The 22,486-nt window shown below is 34.2% G+C and overlaps 1 protein-coding gene, 1 long non-coding RNA gene and 1 other non-coding gene across 3 annotated transcripts; all 3 read left to right on the top strand.

Moving 5' to 3' along the window:
• The first annotated feature begins 602 nt into the window (after nucleotides 1-602).
• Nucleotides 603-8,545, top strand: LOC125855268 ((DL)-glycerol-3-phosphatase 2-like). Its single transcript, XM_049534976.1, has 6 exons — nucleotides 603-717; nucleotides 2,617-2,841; nucleotides 4,681-4,741; nucleotides 4,894-5,041; nucleotides 6,881-6,960; nucleotides 8,262-8,545. Exons 1-6 carry the CDS (start codon nucleotides 630-632, stop codon nucleotides 8,290-8,292), a joined length of 633 nt encoding a protein of 210 aa, XP_049390933.1. The 5' UTR covers nucleotides 603-629; the 3' UTR covers nucleotides 8,293-8,545.
• Nucleotides 8,546-19,139: 10,594 nt separating this feature from the next.
• Nucleotides 19,140-19,326, top strand: LOC125857275 (U2 spliceosomal RNA). Its single transcript, XR_007445605.1, has one exon. It is a non-coding gene; the product is annotated as a U2 spliceosomal RNA (small nuclear RNA).
• Nucleotides 19,327-20,011: 685 nt separating this feature from the next.
• LOC125855570 (uncharacterized) lies at nucleotides 20,012-22,244 on the top strand. Its single transcript, XR_007445500.1, has 3 exons — nucleotides 20,012-20,139; nucleotides 20,244-20,350; nucleotides 22,025-22,244. It is a non-coding gene; the product is annotated as an uncharacterized LOC125855570 (long non-coding RNA).
• Nucleotides 22,245-22,486: the final 242 nt, after the last annotated feature.

Genomic DNA, 22,486 nt, shown 5'->3' with positions numbered 1-22,486 from the left:
CTAAAACTGGCAAAGAAAGTACAAAAAACTAAATAAAATGGAGTGTGTTTTTGTAAAGCAAACAACTCATTCTTAGAAAGAATGTCATGCATATTATTTGAACATGATAAACCAAACAACCAATAAAAATAATTTCAGCATAACTAATTCCAGCAAAACTTATTCCGACAAAACTAATCCCAACATGACTTGTCTTCAAACCAAATGACCGCACATAACTTATTCCATCTTTTATCCCGCATAAATTATACATAAATTCCCTCATAAGTTATCTAAGTATTAATTACGTAGGATTACAAAAAACACAATCAAACAACGTATAAAATTAATAATGAATAACTTTTATACAACGTTTGAAAATCTACCAAGCAAACATTCATTCTATAATACATATATAAGATTAATACATGAATAACCAAGTTATAGTTATATGTAAAACAACACATGATATATGTAAAATGTGATATTTTGGTCCTAACACTTATCCGTTACTTTAACGGGGGAACTCAAAAAGCTTCCTCCTCCTCTACACTCTCTCTCCTCCGGCTTTGCTGCTTGTACAATTGGATTGATAGCAGCAGTAGCAGGGAGGAAGCAAGGAGGAGCGAGAAGCTAAAAGTTGTTCAAATATGGCGAATGAAGGCATCAATGATACTCCATGTGCAAGAAAAGGCTCAATCACTCGTGTAATCTTTGACATGGACGGTCTTCTTTTAGGTATCAATATGTATAAGATCTCACTTGGATTTCGCTCTACTACTCTCTTTCCCTTACTTAGTTTATTTTACGATTCTGAATGAACTGAGAATGCAAATATGCAATGATACCCTCTTTTGCGACTCAATTGTCCACTTTGTCAATAATGGATAACGTGCTTGTGGAAATTGCCTATTAGTAGAGTTTCTCAAGAATTGATGTAATCTTGGTATGCAATCGTTTGCTAAAATTGTTTTAATTTCTGATCATTTGGGAGTGAAATTCAAAATTTGAGTGTGATGTATGTGTTCTACCCTTGTTATGCACAGTACTTTTGATGGCAGATTTAGGATTTGTAAAGATAAGGCGGGGAAGCTCATATATTAGAAAATGCGACGGCCCCTGAAGTAATTATGCAAAGCATTTTCAAAATTTAGAGACTCCTTTTGAAGGGTGAAATAGCATTCTTGGAAGATGGTTGGATACGTGCACCGTGCCAAAAAAAATGAGCCTCTGCTTGAAGGAATTATCTGACTTGAAATTTGAAGTTGCCTTTGCTAGTGGTACCAAAAGTTGTCAATTATAGTTTATAGGTGAACAAATCCATAGTTCTAGTCTCTTTAAGTGAGTCCCTGTGACAATTAGACCCTTTCTTATTTAGAGGAAGAGTATTTTGATGTATTCTGTTATACTTTTATTTAGCAACTCCACATTCCAGTAGAGATGGTATGATAAGTGTGTTCCTCAAGCACATGTGCACATTTGTATGTCTATGTCTTTCTGTTGTAACATCACATATCTGGCACATAAGCTACTGAAGAACTAAGTGATTTCTCACCTATCAAAGAAAACACAGTGCATTTCTTAGTTTTTCCCTAATCAAAAGGAATTAAGAGTAAATTACGGAGGCTTGGTGGTGCTGAAAGCATGTCACCATAGCAGAGAATTGCGTTCTTTCTGTAAACAATAGATGTTCTTTGAATATATATTCCCCTAATTGAAAAATCAATAAATTATGTGGATTGGTGGTTCTAAAGCATGTCACCATAGCAGAGAATTGCACATTTTTTGTAAATTTCATATTACTCACTGCCTGTATGCGGTTATGATTTTTAGTCAGTAAAAACCTTATACTGGTGTGTGTTTCTAGAGGAAAAGTTTAGCAATAGGACGTTGGAGAAAGTTCCTTCCACCGTGTATTGTCTGATCTTTTACGAATTCTTCTTTTTGGAGATGTACAAAAATACAATCAACTCTTATACCTAAAACAACTTGTTGTGCTTCCTTAAGATTTGTAGTATTCAAGAGGAATCTAGTTCCCTCTTTATCAACCAAAAAGAAAGAAAATCTAGTTCCCCTTGTTCTCTCAAAGCAACAGTAAGATTGATGTTGATTTATTATAGGGGATCTTAAAGTTCAGGAAATGGATGCATGGACTGGTCCATTTAAATTTTTTGTGACATCAATTAGTGTTTTACTCTAGGTGTTTTGTTATTTGGATTTTCTATTGTTACCCAAGTTATGTAACTTAAATAACCACAAAAAACAAATTCACACGGCCAAATCTGTTATGCTCCTTTGTGTATACCTATGTGGTTTGATCACAACAGACATTATTTGATATGGACTTACCCCATCACGTGATACATTAAGACACTGCAGTATGTTTTAGAAAATAAAAGAGCTTCTAAGGATGGAAGCAAATAAGTAATGGGAAGGTGTGAGGTTGATTGTTAACATAGGGGATCAAAGGGAAGATCAAAGGGAAGATCAAAGGGAAGATTGATATTTACCAGGCCTTTCCAGTTTTTCATATTCTATCGGAAAGAAATAAGTGAATCTTTGTGTGGTCGAGTAGATGCTACTTGAAGACAAATCTTGGTTGACTAGCTTCTTTGTTCCTTTTCTTTTGTGTATCAGACACCGAGAAATTCTATACGGAGGTCCAGGAGATTATACTTTCTAGGTATAATAAGACTTTTGATTGGTCACTCAAGGCAAAGATGATGGGGAAGAAGGCAATAGAGGCTGCCAGGGTCTTTGTTGAAGAGACAGGAATAAGTGATTCACTTACAGCTGAAGATTTTCTTGTAGAGAGAGAGGAGATGTTGCAGAAAATGTTCCCCACAAGCGACCTCATGCCAGGTACAATTTTATTAAGCACAAGAGACATAATATTTTTGTTTTTTCATTTCTTAAGTTTCAGCTTTCTCACCCTTCCTCAGTTCTGTTCATAAGAGGAGCAGACATTTGTACATGATGTAAACTTATGGAGTTGACTATTTGTCTTAAAATGACATAAATTTTTGGATCTTGAACAAGTATTCAAATCAATTTCTTCACTTTCTATGTAACCTTCTTGACTGAAGACGTAACCGTACTATATATGATTTCCCTTTAAAAGAGAGTTCCGATTTGCATAGTATATACATGGATAGATATCGTAACATATATGTATATTATATAAATAATATACATATATGTATAAATTATTTAGTTTACCACCTATATAGGCATCCAAAGTGGACTGAATCCTTTGTCAAGCTATTGTTTCCTCAAAGTTGTGACGTAAGACATCAGTTTCTCCACAAGATCAATTTTTCTGGTTGTATGATGAATTTTAGGCCCAGAACAAATCTGTGATCAATCATACTACTTTCTACCTATTACTTTCAATATTGGAGCATTCAACTCCCAGGTATACTTTTACCTCCATAACTTGTGCAAAAAGCATCGGGGAAGTATAATTGTGGGGAAGTATAATTGATCCAGTAGATGTTGAGTTAAATTCTGTGTAGTTTTAAATAGACATGCTAATAGGGCCTAGCTTATACGACATTTGACAAAGAACTACCAATAGAGGATAACTTTAACTGTTTTTTTTTAAAATGTTTTGGAGAGGCTTTGCTTTACTTGATGGAAATAGCTCTGTTTTCTTTCTTCATCCAAAGTATAACCAGGGACATCTAATCTCTACTTCTCTAAATGCATAATAAATGTTTCCTCCATAACATTTATGCTATATTTTGCATATTTGCCTTGAAATTGTCCCTTGAAGACGGCCTAGCTGTTGAGAGCCGGAGTAACAACCTTGTTCAATCAATATTCAAATCTCATCGGAGGCAACCCTATATGAAACTTCCAATTTGTCTATGTTTTGGTGAGTAGAGTTATCCGGCACCTGTGTTAGTGGGAGGTAACAGGTTCCAAAGGAATTTTAGTTGAGGTGTACTGCAAGCCTGCCTCAACAGAGTTGTTATAAAAAGAAGTTAAAATTTTGAAACTTGAGAAAAGAAAAGCTTATTCTTAAGTGACTTGGAACGTACCATTTCTTAGATATCAAGGAAAACACCTTCATTACCCTCTTGTGGACTGTGGTATACACTTCAGAGTTGGAACACCTTTTGCTGTGAACATGAGAAATGATTTTCAGAGGTTTCTTTTTGCTCCTACCATCGCATTGGTAAATGATTAGTTTGACTGTTCATTATGTGTATTCTGCATCTTTTAGCTCTTTGCAAAAATTTCATGATTCGAGAGGTCACTATGCATAAAGATGGAAATGAACAATATGTAGAATGTATATGCTAATCTTCATACTTAATATCCACTCTACTTCAGAAACAATTGTTCTAAACTAACATTACTAGATGCAAAGAACTTGAAACATAATTATCCAAGAGGTTACCTATCAACTTGACAATCTCTTGCAAGAATTACAGCATTATCATAAATCTAATTCCATATGCTCCATACCTGTGAATCCTATCCAACAACTTCTTGAATAATTATGTTTTCAAGTTCTTTGCGTCCAGTAATGTTAGTTTAGAACAATTGTTTCTGAAGTAGAGTGGATATTAAGTATGAAGACTAGCATATAAATTCCACATACTATTTATTTCAATCTTTTGATTTCATTTAATGCAAAATTGGATTAGTATACACAAATTTCTTTGCTTGTTTTAACTATCTGTCCTGTTATAGGGGCCAGCCGGCTGATTCATCACCTTCATGAAAATGGGATACCAATTTGTGTTGCTGCGGGGTATGTCATCTTCTTTTAGTTTTGTTCACCAGGAAGTTTACCATTTGTGGCATAATTTGTATAGCAAGTAGAAGTATTAGAATTATCATATGCTAAGATAATGTTTAAGAAGTAAGATTCAAAAAGTGAACTAATATAAATGCATTTTTCAGTACACACACGCGGCACTTTGATTTGAAAACTCAAAGACACAGCGAAATTTTTTCACTAATGCATCATATCGTTCGTGGTGATGATCCAGAAGTTAAACAAGGGAAGCCATCACCTGATATATTCCTTGCAGCTGCTAACAGATTTGAGGTACTTCTCTGTTTTTTGTTTCTCTAGATTGGTGTATCCTGAGAGATCTCGCAGCTATGATGCTTATCCTTCTCTTGGTGAATCTTCTATTACATAGACCTCCCTTAGTATTGTCTAACTGATAATTTACCTACTAGACTTTTCAAATATGCCTGTTTCTGTTGGCTTGGTTCTTATATCAAACTTCAAATAATGTTATTTTTTAGAAATAGAAATTTTTCTCTGTGAGCTATTTACGGTGATGCAGTGATCAAACACATTAGTCATCTTTAATTGTTAGCTTCCAAATGAAAAAAGTGGAGTCAATGATATTTGTTTAAGATGTTGCATAGTTTTGCCATCTCGGAAGTTAAATTTATGAATCTGACTCTCTCATATCAATCCAATCCTCCTCTGCATGTTCTACAGTTGTCTTGCCATCTTCAACTTCAACTAATCAATGTGCTGCACAATATTGCAACGTATCAGCAAAAAGAGTATAAAAAAGCTCTATATACAAATATACATTTATGTGACGTAGTTTGACTTGATATGGTGGTTAAGAAGGAAGATAGGCTTCCGAAATTTGTGGTCCAAAATAAGTAATGGATGTTTGTGTGGCTATAAATCATTTCATTAAGGGTAAAGTGGACATTTTCTAGTTAAATTGTTACTGAATATACTGGGACCGACTAAAATGGAAAGTGAGTCATATAAATTGGGACATAGGGAGTATGATACCCCTTCCTTGCTCCATTCCCCAATATAACCTAATTAAGTGAGCAGAACTTGCATCTTGAGTCACCGGAACTTGCATTTTCTGGACATTGATGTCAGCGAGGTCCGGTTCACAAGATTAATTTTCTACCCTTCCATCTCCATTCACCAATCTTAACCCTGGCAACTTCTATATCAGATGGAAATTCCAAAATAAATATTTCATTGATCATTTCAACAACCCCAAGCTTTGATGCTTCCAGCTTCTTCTGGCCCAAGATATAGTCACTTGTGTTCAACTTCATCTCTGATTTCCCTTCTACATTTTCTGTTAAGCATGTGAATATGTACTTTTTCATTGCATTTAAGACTCCCCATCTACCTTAAATACCATATCTTCATTATCAGCCTATAATAAGATATCTGTATCGGACAATTTATGAATCTTAGCCTCTGCATATGATCACTGGGTGATAGGAACTACCTTACGAGTCTGTATACTCCCGTTTTCAGCAAACATCTGAATCTTTCAACCTAAGTCAACCCATCCGTAGTTATCCTTGAACACAAAGACTATTATTTGTCTTTTCCTCCTTCCATGGACTGTCACTATCCTTATGTCACTATTCTTATGTATCTATCCTTATGTATATAAAAGTTTATCCAAAATTATGTTTGAACAAAATGTGTTTTGGTTATTCAAAACTCAACAAGGAGACGTTTTGGGATAGACGGTGTATTTAAAAGAGATAAACCTGGTTCCATGTGATTTTCATATGGTATAGTATGTTTAAGAAGTTCTAGGAAGGACACTATTTTGGGATAAACTAAAATTGGAAGGTGGGCATTCGAATTGAAGCGGATAGTATATAACATCTAAAATTTCTAGGACATTTTAATACAGAAAGGCAAAATCTGTTCCCAAAATTGTACAGTGAGAGACTACTTTTTCTGAATGTACAAACCTTTAGGGAAAAAAATGTAAGCTAACACTATTTTGGTTACCAAATCTGAGAAAGTTGGGTGTAATTTGTAAAACTTTCTTCAGCTAATGGAAAAGTAGATATATGGTCACTTTAGGTAGTCAATTATGAAATATCATGGATGCCTATGAGCTGTATTCTTAATGTTTTATATGGACAGGGTGGACCACTAGATCCGCCGAGGATTCTTGTATTTGAAGATGCGCCCTCTGGTGTCCTTGCAGCCAAGAAGGCTGGAATGTGAGTCTATCACCAAAAATTTTAATGTCTGGTGATACTTTTTTGATTTTCTGCTAGTAGAATAACTTGAGTGAAATTTCACTTCATAGAACTTCATTTTCCATGGTTTTAAGAAGTTTAGATACCAACTCTCCTTGTACTTTCCAGTAAATGCTTGCACAACTGCATATCTTTCATTTTGTTTTTTTTCACTGTATGGTTTTGTCTTAGTTATTACTATGAATATTTTGCTCTCCAACAGCAGTCTAATGTACTTGACATCCTGTGCAAAAGGTTACACTGATTGGTTTCAACATGTAAATAATAGTTTGCCTTTGGTATTTCGTCTAGATTTACGGCTCAACAGTTTGGCACTAATTAGTTGATTAACTCACAGGCGTTGTAAATCTCTAGAAGATGACATCTAGTAATTGAGAAAACAATATGATTTTGGTCTGGCTCTTGGTCTCAGAGCACTCCTTCAGATCTTGCTTTTTTCTTCCTCCTATTTTGGGGTTTTGTCTTGACTTTCAAGAAACTCTTTCAACCTATCAACATTGCAAGTTCTTCCCGTTCTAATTTTCTGTCTGATTTATAATCTTCTTTCGGGATCATTCGAAAATCTAAAAGATACATATTATTGTTCTGTCCTCAACTTGCCTCAGTTTGCTACTTTATCAGGGTCCTGAATTTTCTATGGCACCCACACAAACACCTAGTTTTGCCTGTGATGGATAGACGATATTCCTTGTTTGGGTCCTTCAATATGCAGATCTATATCTCTTGCTGGTAGTGATCATTAGAGTCCTTGTAACATGGTTCCTTTTCGGTGTTTGCTCTGGTTTCTTGTGTTTTCCTTATCGTTTTCCTGCTTTGTCCAATATGAGGCTATGTTTTTTCCTTAAATTAATTTCTTCAGATGTGTTCAGTCTGGAATGTTAGCCGTTTTCATGAGTTTTGAACTTCCTCATTTTTGTTTGCTACTATTATTACTGCATTATTGGGTCTTATGAGAGGCATGATTAAACACCAATAACATGCTTTAGGTACTAAAATCCCCAAAGTTCTGTTCGTTGATAAGGGCTTCTTCTGGTAGATGTAACAACGTATGCCAAGTGGGTCCTGAAGTGGCATTATGATTTCCATTGTCATTGATATAGAAGATTATTTGGTTGCATTTTGGTCTCTTTTATCCCCCATCCATTGCATTGATGTTCTTATGAGAAAAGTGAAGATACAGATATACAGTTGTCATAGGAAAATGTATAAAGCTCTGATTGCTCTATCATCTATTGACTTGGGATTTATGTTACTGCATGCAGGTCAGTGGTTATGGTTCCAGATGCAAGGTAGATAGCTCGTATCGTCAAGTCGCTGATCAGGTTTTGAATTCTTTACTTGATTTCAGCCTACCTGATTGGGGATTGCCTCCATTTTAAAATGCATCAACCAAACTCGATTAGTTTAGTTTGATCATGATCCTCAAGTTCCCAAACAAAGGCTATTATGAGTTCAAAATTTGGATTTTTGGGGTTCGCCTCTAAGTTGGTTATTCATTGAATATTCAGCTTTACTTATTATTTTAGAGATTGAAGGTCCCTTTATGGGTTGGTTCATTTCAAGTTTTCAACCCATTTCGATTGTTTCAATTGAAATCGAAATGCTATTTTACCAGTATTGGTATTCCTGATAGGCATCGCATCTGAGTTTGACATTCCAAGGAATTGCACAAGTTAATTAACTTGATGACATCCAAAGTGGAATCGGATTGGTTTCTGAAAATGAATTACTTGCAATTCTTTGCTAGTATAAAAACGTGCATTTCAGTTGGAAATGATTATTTAAAATCTGGTATAAACACTTCCCTTTTCTCCATGTTGCTAGGTTGTGGTTTTATATTATTATATGTCAAGATTGCATGTATTCTTATTGGAATAATTGTCTGAGACCAAGCCTAGTCTTCTTTACTAGCTAATATCCCTCCCACATCTCGAGTCTTGACCTTTCTTTAATCAACTCAACTCTCTATCGCTTAGTTGCGGTTGCTCTGACCTATATACCAACACTTAAAATTTCCTTCTAAGTTAATGAAATTATTATTGTAGTCCTATTGGGACATGAAGAATTTTATTGTAATTCTATTAGGAAAAAAGAAATTATTATTGTAGTCCTATTGGGACATGAAGAATTTTATTGTAATTCTATTAGGAAAAAAGAAAAATCAAATTTAGACTATAAAAGGAGGTGATATTGTGATGTATGAATAAGAAGTAATAAGAAAGAAGAGGAAATTTCTCCCAAAAGTGTCTTGTTCTTTGATTTTGCATCAATATTTTTAACATGATGTCATAACTCCTACGATCTTGATAAAGAATCAAATAACGTCTGCCACCGATGGATGGTGCCAACCAATGTATATTTCATGTCTGTCTAATGATATATACATAAAAAATTAATCATGTTAAGATGATGGTGCGGAAAATATTGTAGATTTAAATAGGTGCAAGCAAATATGAAACAAGAGAAAGAATCTTTTCTCTAAAAGTTAGAAAAATAGAGAAAAAGAAGGTAAAAGTTGATCTCAAGTGAACCAACAAAATTGATAGTCGATGAGAAAGTGCATCAACAAAGTTGGGTTGTTGGAGGAAAAATGCTTTAATAATTGAATATTGATGAGAAAGTGCATTAACAAAACTGGAATGTTGAAGAGAAAGTGCTCCAACAATTAAAGATTGAAGAGAAAATGCAAGTGCATAACAATTGAAATGTTGGAGAGAAAGGTGCTCCAACAATTGAAGGTTGAAGAGAAAGCGCTTCAACAAATCGGAAGTTGGCGACAAATGCATCAACAAATTGGAAGTTTCCAACATGTGCATCAATGAGAGTTGAAGGAAAGTGTTTCAACAAATTAATAATTGGTGACAAGTTCTTCAACGAGAGTTGAAGAGAAAGTGCTTCAACAAATTGATAGATTGGGTTCAATATAGGTACCTAGGACCGTGCATGAGAGTTTTGAATATAATCTCGATCCTTAAATCATGATATCATAACATAGTTTGAGGGACACTATCTAAAAGAATCTAATCATGATAATTAGGGGTGTTCATGGTTTGGATAAAAATCGATCCAAATCGAAAAATCAAACCAAACCAGTAAAATAAAATCGATTTTATTTGGGTTTGGTTTGGTTTTAGATTTTTGAAAACCGGTAGTATTTGATTTGGTTATGGTTTTATTCGAAAAAACTGAAGAAATAACCAAACTGAACTGATGAATTATATACATATATTTTATTAATATACATACTTAATATATTGTTTTTATAAACAATTTTAAAGATCTTATATATGCTTTCAATAAAATTTCTTTATACTTTACTTATTGAAAGCAAGAATGCCCAAGGCGAAAACATTTATCTTATTGATTTCATGTAATATGAGTGTCTATGACAATTCTTTGTGGGACTGAAAATGTTATTGTCTCTTCCTTCTTGGCCAATATAGTGAATTTTAAAGTTTTATTGATAGTAAATTCAGTGATCGAAAGTTCGGTAATTTAAGTCATTCTAACTATTTTTTGTTTTGAATGGATTGTTGTCACTTTTTTCACATTTTGAATGAATTGTTTCTTTTATTTATGTGTATGGTTAATAACCGAATAACCGAACCAAATCAAACCGAAACCGATAACCACCAAATCGGTAAATGTATATTATATTTGGTATGATTTGGTTTTGATAATTTTAAAACCGATTAAGTTGGTTTGGTTTTGATTTTGACCAATAACCGATCCAAACTAACCCGTGAACACCCCTAATGATAATCATACATACTGAATGATAATTTATCTGAAAACATCCTTATTCATAAAAAAATGATAATTTGAAGTATGCATGTGAAAATAACATAATTATGATCAAGAAAATACTTGCATGTTATGAGTTCATGATAATATCACTGAAACATTGAATTAGAATCTATTCATGCATAATATGATCAATCACGGAAAAATCTATAATTCAACAAGAATCCATGGGAAATCATGAAACCCTAGAATTTGGGTAATCCATAAATTAAGAAATTGAGGTTTTTTTGGGACTCAATGAGTAAAGAAGAACCCATTGTTGAAGTTTCTACATACCTTGATTGAAACCCTAGCTTGAATTTGGAAGAAGAGACTTGAAACTTGAATCCCTGTTCTTGCCTTGAAAGAGAAGAAATTGATTTTGAGAGAATGAGAGGAAATGAGGAGGTTATGGTAATTAGGAATCATATATACAAACTTAAAATAGGCCAAAATGATGTAGTATAGAAATTAAAAAAGTGGGAAAAGACTATAATAGCCCTGACTAAAGTCTATCGGAAGCCATTCATAGACACCTTTTACAGTCTGTAAAACTGTTCGCGGACCGTGAAAGGCCTCGAGATGGCAAAAAGGAAAACTGGCCTACTGAAGTTTGGATCTACGGACCACCCTTCCACAGTTTGTAAAAGACAACAAGGCCCGTTCATATGTCCGTGGAAGCTGAGAAATTGAGATCCCTTATTACTGAAGTTCCAATGTACAAACCATTCTACGGTTTGTAATACTTTCCACGACCCATCTTGGCCTTCCATGAAAGGTAAGGGATGCCTAACATTTTTGAAGTTCAGAGCTTTGGTCTATGAATTCATCCACGATTTAGAACCATCCATAAGCCTTAAAACTTTTTTGTCCTATCAACCCATTTTTCAACTTTATGAAGATAATCTACGATCCGTAAAGCCTGCCGTAACCCTGATCCTGAAAATTCAAACTTCTGAAGTTCTCTTCACGGGTGGCATCTACGGACCATGCAAACTTATACTGTCCGTAAACACTTTCTATGAAACCCAAAAATTGCAAACTTCAACAGTTCTTCTACACTTTATAACTTTTATCTAAGTTAGGTACTTCATAGGTGTTGCACAAATTGAGAACATGAAGTAAATACATGAGGCTTTGGCCACTTCTATTGATGCATCAATGACATTGATGACTGATGAGGATGAATTGGAAGAAAACAAGAAAAAAAAATTCTCCAAAAAATATGTCTCTTATTCTTCGCTTCCAAAATTTTTACTTTAACATAAGCCTCTTTTAGTATTTCTAAAATTCATAATATCCCTCCCTCTTCTATAATTTGAATCACAATCTTTTATTTTTTTTTATTAGAGCAAATGCTTTCTTGCAAGAGATATAGTTGTATAATTTAATTACTTGTTTATGTGCTTACAATAAATTTTGATGTATAAAAAATAAATCAACCACTAACAAAATTTGAAGAAGTAAGAATATTTTATCAATAAACGTATGGGTAAGGTTCTGTATATCCCTTGATTCTTCTCTCTAATTAGATGGCTGGTAGTAGCGCATTTCTTGAATACAGGATGATTTGGACCTTCTTAGGATGTACTCTCTTTGTCCCTAATTACTTGTCCACTTTTCCTTTTATAGTTGTCCCTAATTACTTGTCCATTTTGACAAATCAAGAAAGGACAATTTTTTTTTACCTATTATACCCTCAATTAAATGACTACTTACTTTGAAAAATGCAGAACTTTTCATCCATTTCATAATTAATAGGGGTAAAATGGTAAACTCACTATGTCATTAATTGATTTCTTAATAGGCGTGTCAATTCAAAATTGGACAAGTAATTAGGGACAGAGGGAGTATTTGATTGCTACGAATGTCAAAGACGACTTTGACAAAGACAATATTTGATGACTCGATCTCTTTATGAACATACCAAGAGTTTATTGCATTTTTAGATGTGTGTTAAAGGAAATATATTACCGTTTAAATAGACATGACTTAGAATTTAGGGTTGTTAGAGTAGGAATAGGTTTATACAATCCTATTAGAATAAGAATCTGTTTATACAATCCTATTAGAATAAGAATAAGTTTATACAATCCTATTAGAATAGGAATAGGAATAGAAATAGAAATAGGAATACCAACTAGTATCCTACTTGGTAAAGGATTGTATTCTAGGGTCTATAAATAGGATCTCAATGTAATAATGTAAAGGACAACAATATAATAATATTCTTTTCTTATATTTCTTACATGGTATCGGAGCTTCTACAATCTTGGTAAACAATCAAAGTGCTTCCCCTGCCCGCGGGCAACTATTACTCATATATGCTGCCCGTCTGGCCAACAATTATGTTAGCAAAAGTTGGGTCACCATGTATCTTTCTGGTGATTATTTTCTCATATTTGATTTATGTAAGCATCGTGCCATCATTCCGGTGACTACTTTCTTATATCTAACTTGTAGCACCGTGCCATCTTTTCGGTGACTATTTTTTCATATTTAATTTGTGTAGCACCGTGCCATCATTCCAGTGACTAATTTTTCTTATATAATTTTTGTAGCACCGTTCCATCCTTCCAATGACTACCTTTTTTTGTATATTTGATTTGCGTAGCACCGTGCATCTTTTCGGACTACTTTTCATATTTAATTTGTGTAGTATCGTGGATTTTTTCGAACTATTTTCTCATATCTGAGTTGCATAGCATCATGTGTCTTTTTAGTGACTCCTCAAATTTGATTTGCATAGTTCCATTCGTCTTTTCGGTGACTCCTCAAATCTGATTTGCGTAGGATTGTGCCATCATTCCAACCCACCCGTATAATTTTTCTTTTTCAGTAGGGTCATGTCATCATTCCGACCCTACCTATATTATTTCTCTTTTTCAATGGGGTCGTTCCATCAATTCGAACTATCCTATATAATTTCTATTTTCTAGTGACATCATTCCAACCTACCCATATAATTTTATTTCTTAGATTGTAACCACTTTTAGCCATCAAATCTAATACTCCGGCATATGAGCATGTTTCGGCCAATTTTTCGGTGACTTTCTTGTTTAATATTGACTCGTCTATTGATTCCAACATGATCCATACACTTTATACTAGATTTTGAGCACTTTCGGCGACCGTTGCATTGTGAAGAAGTCTATATGGAGCAACCACCTAATTTTGTTGCTCAGGGGAGTTTAGTAACCTTGTATTTGATTACGTAAGTCACTCTATGGTCTGAAACAGTCTTTACAAGCTTGGTTTGGAAAGTTCAACATTGTAATTTTATTACTCTGTGTTTTATCAACATTATGCATCAAATTCAATATTTCTAGAGATGACCAAGCACAATGAGATTGATTGTCAATTTTGTGAAGTCGTGTGATCAACTTGCAGATATCTCACCAATCCCCTCATCGGTCCTCGTGTTAACCACATTTGTAATAAGCTAGGTACATGAATTGTATGCACTAGCTTGAGGGGGAGTGTTAGAATAGGAATAGGTTTATACAATCCTATTAGAATAGGAATAGGTTTATACAATCCTATAAGAATAGGAATAGGTTTATACAATCCTATTAGAATAGGAATAGAAATAGAAATAGAAATAGGAATACTAACTAGTATCCTACTTGGTAAAGGATTGTATTCTAGGGTCTATAAATAGGGTCTCAATGTAATAATGTAAACGACAACAATTCAATAATATTCTTTTCTTATATTTCTCACAAGGGTAGAATAGGTTTCAAGAACCCTAACTGAAATCGAACTCGTTTTGTAGAGTCCCACAAATTTTTGATGTCTACTCCCCTATATCCAAGGCTTGTTGGAGTGTAGACTTAATGAAACTCAAAAAGGAGACCTGAAGTACTCATAAAAATAAAGCTTCCATCTTTGCAATTTTGTGGCTTCTGATTTACAGATCTGATTTGTTAGAGAAGAGATGAAGGGCAAACTTCATCCCATCGAACGTGCCAATTTGTTTAAAATAAAATTTTAATGTATGAAGAATAATCAAACAACAACAAATAAAATCTGAAGAAGCAAGAATATTTTATTAATAAACAATCTAGGTATTTTGTGACGATCCAATTTAGAGATCATGATCACCGGCGATGCTAAGGGAATCAAATTTCAAAGTAAGCATTAGTAGAAACTTAAAGAAAATCGGGAAATTTTCCCTAGTTTCTGGGCCTATACAAAAATTTTCTATCTCAAAAATCAACAAAACGAAAAAAGGAATCTATACACAAGGTAATACTACTAAATTCATCTCCAAATACGAAAAAAGTTTGATTCTAGCCATACATCTATAATAACAAAAGAATATTCATGAATCAAATAAAGGAATTGCCTATGGAGTGAATCTTAGAGTTCAAAGAAAGGTCCATAACAAATAAATAAGCTTGATGCCCACACGAACAAGTGTGGGGCTCATCAAGAATATCCAACTTGTAAGTTCTAATTAATAAAATATTTACCAACATCACTTGTATTTTTTTGTAAAATATATTGGGGAGTGAAACACTAGTTCAATGTGTAATAATACTTAACCTCAACCATTTTTAATGGGGATAAGTCAGTAAACATACTATTAAGATAATTAAAAATATCTTGAAATAATTCTCCCTTCAAGAATGGTAACAATAAGTAGTACATTTGTTTCATGTAAGAAAGTCAAGTAACATTTTAGTAATAAACTCTGTAACACCCCGTTATTTAAAAGATCTAAAATTAGAAAGAACCATTTTTGGAAAAGAATAAAAAACTGAAATTTGGCAAGTTATGTTAAGTATAAGTTTTGGGTCAACTTCAAACGACCGTAACTCCTAGCACATGATGAGTTAGGTGGGCTACAATATACCGTATGAAAGGTCTTTGAATTATCTTTCCAACTCCACCGAGTTTTCTCATTTTCAAGTTCGTATGAGGGAGATATGTTTGTTTGAAGTCGGATTGTCTGGATAAGGAAAGTCAAAACCAGATTTTAAAAGGGTATTTTGGTCTTTTCATTACCCAATTAGCTTAATTCGTTTTTGGTGATTACTTAGGGGTCTAAACATAAATGGTTCAGTTTACGCACTCAAATTATACGCTAGGGTTTTAGAGAAAAGAACTCTAGAGGAGAAAAGAGGAGAAAGGTCAAGATTTGTCGATTTCTTGAGGAATTGATTGTGGATTTCGCCAAGGATTCAATCCTACGAGGTATGTGAATTCACATAACATTGCGTTCGTTCACCCACGCGCCAAACATGTTTATTTCAGCGCGAATTCGTCCTATAAAGATTGAAAGTGTGATGTTCTTGATGTGTGTTCTTAAATTTGCTTTCGTTCTTGAATTGGGCTAAGATTGAGGAGTTTTTGAGATAATCGTGTCGATTTTTAGAATTGCTTTGGGTTAGATTCTTGTGTACATGTATTGGGTATATGAATCTAAAGGGAAATTGAGAAATAGAATCGAATTAAGGTTAGAAAACGAGTTGAAAAGTTCGTCGGGTTAGCCTGGGGAAAAGCTGGCGCGACGCGCCACTGATGCGTCAACAGTGCGCTAGAAATGGGTCTCTGAACTTAGGGGCTGGCGCCTCGTGCCAGTAGTACGCCAGGGTCGCCTGGCCCAACCCGTTCTTCGTCGTTTAGCCCGTCTGAGTCCTTCTAAAGTGTACTAACACTTCCTATCGATTCTAACTACTCTAAATGACTTCTAAACATTTAGAAATTATCTGTAAACACGAATCATAACCATGAATCCATAAATTCAAATTCAAGGAAAGTTAAGAGCCAAATCTAGAGTGTTCTTAGAGTCTTTTCAAAAGTTTTGCAAACGTTTTAAACTTGTTTTAAAGATTTGAGTATTGAGTTGAGTAAGAGTGGAGCTTATTTCTTCAAAAGATTATATGAGAACTAAGTATTCCCAATAGTAAAATATTTTCACATTTAAACAAGAGAGGAAACACTGATTTTCAAGAGAGATTTTGAGCTAGTTTTTGAGTAATAATCTCAAACTACAGAGAAAGAGTTATGTTTTTAAACATATGAGTTGAATGTATTTTGGGAGTAGTATTGAGCATCGATATGGGAACGATTTCATAATAACTCAAGTCTCCATAAACCATGTCGCCATCGTGGGTAGAAAGAGTCATACTTTTTAGATGATTAATGTTTTTAGCATAGACTAGTGGATCCACTTAGTTGAGGCGTCCTATATCCTGGCAAGTTATAGGACAATTCTGGCAGCGTGGGCGAGACGCTGTACCATCACATAACTCATAGTGATGGTTGTCAGTTAGAGAAACTCCCACAGAAGTATGTGTATATATATATATATATATATACACACACACACACACACACATTGAGTTATTGTATTTTTCAATACATTGAGTTGCTACCTACTGTTTAAATGTTTTATATAAACTGCATCTTTACTGGTGTTTATTTATGCATTGAGTTGAGTATCCATGAGTTGAGTAAAGCTGAGGTAAGTGCTCCTTTCAGAATTCAGTTCAAGCTTATGTTAAGTTTAGTTTTCCCTTCGCATGCTCGTACATTCAATGTACTGATGCCATTTGGCCTGCATCGTTTTATGATGCAGATACAGGTAATCCGGATCAACATCTAGCGCCTCGTTGATCCAATCGAGGACTAAGAGCCAGTTGGTGAGCCTCTTTGCTTTCCGGAGGATCCCTTTTTACATTGTTTTTAGCATTTTCAGTTGTTAGGATGACAGAGGGTCTTGTCCCGACATCCCTCATAGTTTAGAGGTTTCATAAACAGTTAGTTATTTGTTCTTTAGTCTTTCCATTTTCTGTTGTTTATGTTAAGACTTGAGTTGCCACTTTGGCTAAGTTGAATGTTTGTTTCTAAAACATTCTAAGTTTAGTTTGTGACAGTTGAGTTTAAATTGCATTTGAATTCTCTTACTAATGCTTAAAGTCTTCCGCTGAGAATCATGTAGGCCAAGGGTTCGCTTGGGGCCAGATATGGTTCTCGAGTGTCGGCTACGTTCAGGGTGTAGGCTCGGGGCGTGACAAACTCGATAAACACTATCATATTAAATCTTATATATGGAGATTTTAAAGAATGAATCATGTAACTATGTTCCCTTCTACTTCAACTGTAACACCTTGAAAATGCCTGACTCAGATAAAGTTGAAAAGTGCAGAAAAAGTTGTTGAAGTATGTAATTTTAGATTTATGAAAGGACTTATAGACCGTATAAAGTTGCATGGTCTGTGGATGTCTCTCGTGAAGTGAACTTCAGAAATTGGATTTTCAGGATCAAGGTTGCGGTAGGTTTTACGGTTCGTAAAATTTTTTATGGACCATAGACCCATTCGTAGATCATCGTCATAAAGTTGGAAAAAATGGATTGATAGGACGGATGCTTTGTACAACTCGTGAAAGGTTCTACAAACCGTTGATGGATCTATAGACCAAGGTTTTGAAACTTCAAAAGTACAAAGGATTTCCTAACGGATGGATAGGACAAACTGTAAAAGCATTCACGGAAAATGGAATGGTTCGTATTAGGAAAACTTCAGAAATCAGGTTATCAATTTTTTCTTAAAGAAGAAATCGAGCCCACTGAATGCACAGCATCCCCTTAAGGAAATTATTCCCCTCAAGTACCCGAGGTTAATGGCATATATCCTCCCAGGATAGAACGATCTTACTCACCGGTGTATCGGTACCTAAAACCATGGTGTCAGCGAACCACTCAAAGGCAGTAAAGTACACTTAGAATACTAGATTTAGTAGTAGTAGAAGAAGTCCAAATTTTATTTTATTTTTAAAATGAGAGGAAATTCCTCAATTTATAGAAAACAAAGGGTCGTATGAGAAGGTTCTTATTGTGCCTTACCGGAAAGGTCACAACCCTTTGGAAAAGTCACAATCTTTATGAAAGGTCACACAACCTTTCATAAAAGTAACAACTTTTCATAAAAGTCTCAACTCTTTATAAAAGTCACAACTTTTAATAAAAATCATAACTCTTCATAAAAGTCGCAACTTTTCATTTTCCATTCACACCTTTTAAAACACAACAGTAGGTCCATCCCGGTAGCTTGCTATCAGGACCTTCAAGTGTCTTGGTGTTGCACTTCTGCTTTTGCCTAGCACACCCCACCAATTATAGTCCTAAATTTAGATAATTTCATTTGATATGCAATAAAGTTCTTTTGTAAAAATTCTATGAATCTACAAAATATTTTTGTTGTCATGATGTTGAGCCTTGATCGATATAAGAAGTGTAGTAGTAAAGTGTCATATATAAACTATTTGATAACAATAATTGAAAATGTAAAGAGAGATTTTGTGTAACAAATTGCATATAAAAGAGGTCGCAAAACACATAGAAAAACATACCTTTCTAGGCCTTTTTTGCTAAGATCAAGTGTAGTATCTATTTCTTATCACTTATATATGGGTCATTGATCCACACGATATTAACTAATTTTTTTTAAGTGGAGGTCCACCACGATAGCTTGCTATCGGGATCTTCAAATGTTTCCTTGACATTGCACTACTGGCTTGCCGGGCACACTCCCACCAATGTAATTATAGATTTTTTTTCTCAAATAATTATTATTTAATTATTATTCTAATATTAAGGACTTAAAAATTCTATGAAGATTCTAAATATGGCAAGGTAAGGTAGATTTTAACTTGGAGGCTTTAAATAATTTATTCACTTTTAATTTCAAGAAGGAATAACTTGGATCCTACAAATGCACGTTAGGTTCCAAGATTAATTAGTATCCTTATTTTAATAGTAAAATAAAATAAAATTACATTTTCTACTATATTAGAAGAGTGGGAAGCTCCTTGGTATCAACATGTCTGCTTGCCTGGTTATTTTTTATTAGCTAAGGATATTTTTTTTTTCTTTTTTTGATAACCGAGAAATTCATCTGTGATCTGCCCTTTGGACGAATCACAATCTTCTAAACTAGGTGGATAATGGGCCCGCCCCTCTACCCTTCTCCACTTAAATATCGGGCTTCGCTTTGCATGGTGTGGGGCTTGAACCTACGACCTAAGCCACAAATCCTCCACCTTTTGCCACTTGAGCTAGGCCTTGGGGGCTTTATTAGCTAAGGGTATTTTGGTCATTACAATTCATTTTCCTACTTTCATCTTATTCCACGTGTTGGGTGGCCACTATTTTGTTGTGCTGTCATCCATGGATACTTCCATGGACTTCATCACATTCTCTCAAGTCTCACCCTCCCCCCACGCACCCCCCCAGAGGTTCTTCATCTTGCAAAGTTTTCAAGATGAAAAACTGAAAAACTTCCACATTCTCCAAGCACTGCATTTTTATGAAGTTTTCCATCTCCCAGGTATTGCTGTAACTTTGAGGTAATTCTTGTTCTCTCTCTATTTTTAGTTGATTTTCTTTTCAGCTTCAATTTTTTCCCGATTTCTACGTTTGGTTGAATAGATTTGTAAAGCTTTGATTTTAGATTCAGTTCCATGGGTTGATGAAGTTTGAATCTGGAGTACTTGAATGTTGAAAGTTAAATCACTATCCAACAACAACATGGTTTTCTTCTTAGCCCAAAAATCTCCGGTGAGTACTTATATGTTCCTGTCTATTTCAATCCTATTCTCCCTTGTATTTCGGTGCTATTGCTATGCTTTACTCGCCTAGTACAACTTCAATTGATAATCTTCTCTGAGGAAAAATCTTTATTGTCGGATTGAGTTGTTTGGTTGGAGACATCTTTTTTTTAAGAAAGTATTGTGAAATGCATACCACCTGTTTGATAAAATGCATGAATAAACTGTTTGATTCAGTTGTGAAATATCTATTACTTATTTTTTCCATTGGTAATTTTGCTTTTGAATTTCCTATATGGAAAATGCCTAATCGAGTTTATTAATTGGCTTTAAAGTTATGTATTGATGATTGTATGACTTGCCATTCTAGAGATGTTTGTTGTTCACAAGGATAATGAAGGATGAAATTTACGTTTTGGCATGATTTAGGAATGCTTTTGAACATTTTTTTTTTAATATTTGGTCAATGGTAATGCCTTGTATGCAACACTTTTATGTTAAGAAAATATATATTGTTGAGCAAAGGTCAATAATCTTGTTTGAGAACCTAAAATAATATAGAAACATGAATATATTTAATCGTTTTTAGCTTTTAAACAAGTGAAGAAGAAAAAGAGGAGATGATTTTGAACTTTAGTTTATTAATGGTTCTTAAGATGGTGCCTGGAAGAAAATACAACACATTTGTTAATGTGGTCTATCTTTAGTCACTTTGTTAAAGGTCAATAGTAGTATCTTCTCAATATTAGTGTATACCTTTGTTTTTCTTACTATATTACTTATGATTCTAATAATGACTAATTGGTGTTGATTTACCTGCCGATGTTTCTGTAAGTACTATTTAATTCGGTGGGAGCGACTCATGGGTCATGAACGTTGCTATTTTCTTTATTACTATAATTGATATCGTTTAGTCGTCTTATTAGAGTGATCATAATCCTCATTCAACAAATAAATTTTTTGCTGGCACACTTATATTATGGTGTTCAATTACTATTAACTAAATGATCCTGTGTAAGTTGTAGTGTTAACAAATGTAAGAATGCAGATACCTGGTTAAGTGAAGGAGTTGGATTCAAGAACCTGTAGGAGTTATATTCTGGAATGTGTTATTTATAATTCATAGTTACTGTGACATATTTAGCATTGTTAGTGAGGAAACATGCCTTCTATGATTACTTCTTACGTTTTCAAAAGTATATTTTATAGGTGGTGAATCTGCAAAACGAGAAGCTTTGTAATCACCTTACCCGCCAAGTACTTGTAGTTTTCTATTTTTTTGTATCAATTTCATGATCTTGCATCAACAATTTGACATTACATGGATATTTTTTTTTAAACTTTAGAATGCTAGAATCCTTCCACAATAGAAGATTCAGAGGTCAAACACGCTTTTAAAGACTTAATGGCTGCAAGCTAGCATGAACTCCCAGATGTTGTCATCTACGATGCTAAGAATGCACTGTCCAAAACTACTAACGACAAGGCTGGCCAGGAAGCTTTGGCGAATGTTTTTCGCTCCGCTGAGACAGTTGAGGAGTTCACTGGAATTCTTAAATCTCTGAAAATGGAAATCGATGATGCTATCAATTAAAGTGGTGAAATAAGTTGAGTAAATGAAATAAAGGGTTTGACATACAGTTTCTGAAGTTCTTACTGTTTAAATTGCTCATATTGTTGGCAGGATGTGAAGCCTTTGTCAAAACAATTCTCTGATGCACTGCATACAGTATTTCAACGCATATATGAGCGCCTTTGGGCTAGAGGAGGAATATTTGAGAAAGAAAATTGAGGTGGAGCTGGGGACTAGGATGATACGTTTTGATTCACAAATAATGTGCTTGATGTTTTAAATTTCAGGCCTGATATAACTTGCATAACAGAAATGGAGAAATACACAACAAATTTTTTTTTGGCAATTTTTATAGGAAATAAATTTATGACAGTGGGCTGGATCAAGTGTAGCAATTTTTCTCATATTCTCTTTTGCCTTTGAGAAATGTTACATCAATAAATTTAGGGATATTGAAGATGTTTGCTTCCTCGAAATAGTGTCTACAAAGAAGCATGATTTACTAAATTTGCATCACTGCTGTGTTGGTAGATCTATGGGTATTCTTTCTAAAGAATTCTCTTATGAATTACA

Source organism: Solanum stenotomum, chromosome 2 (assembly GCF_019186545.1).
Source record: "Solanum stenotomum isolate F172 chromosome 2, ASM1918654v1, whole genome shotgun sequence".
Lineage (NCBI taxonomy): Eukaryota > Viridiplantae > Streptophyta > Magnoliopsida > Solanales > Solanaceae > Solanum > Solanum stenotomum.
Note: the sequence above shows the minus strand (reverse complement) of the source record. Positions and strands in the feature narration are given on the sequence as shown.

What these genes read in the sequence shown, in the direction of transcription:
- LOC125855268 (XM_049534976.1), top strand. Translation starts at nt 630, where the DNA reads ATGGCGAATGAAGGCATCAATGATACTCCATGTGCAAGAAAAGGCTCA. An exon ending in CATGGACGGTCTTCTTTTAG is followed by an intron (nt 718 to 2,616) that starts GTATCAATATGT and finishes TTTGTGTATCAG; the next exon opens with ACACCGAGAAATTCTATACG. An exon ending in CAGCTGCTAACAGATTTGAG is followed by an intron (nt 5,042 to 6,880) that starts GTACTTCTCTGT and finishes TTATATGGACAG; the next exon opens with GGTGGACCACTAGATCCGCC.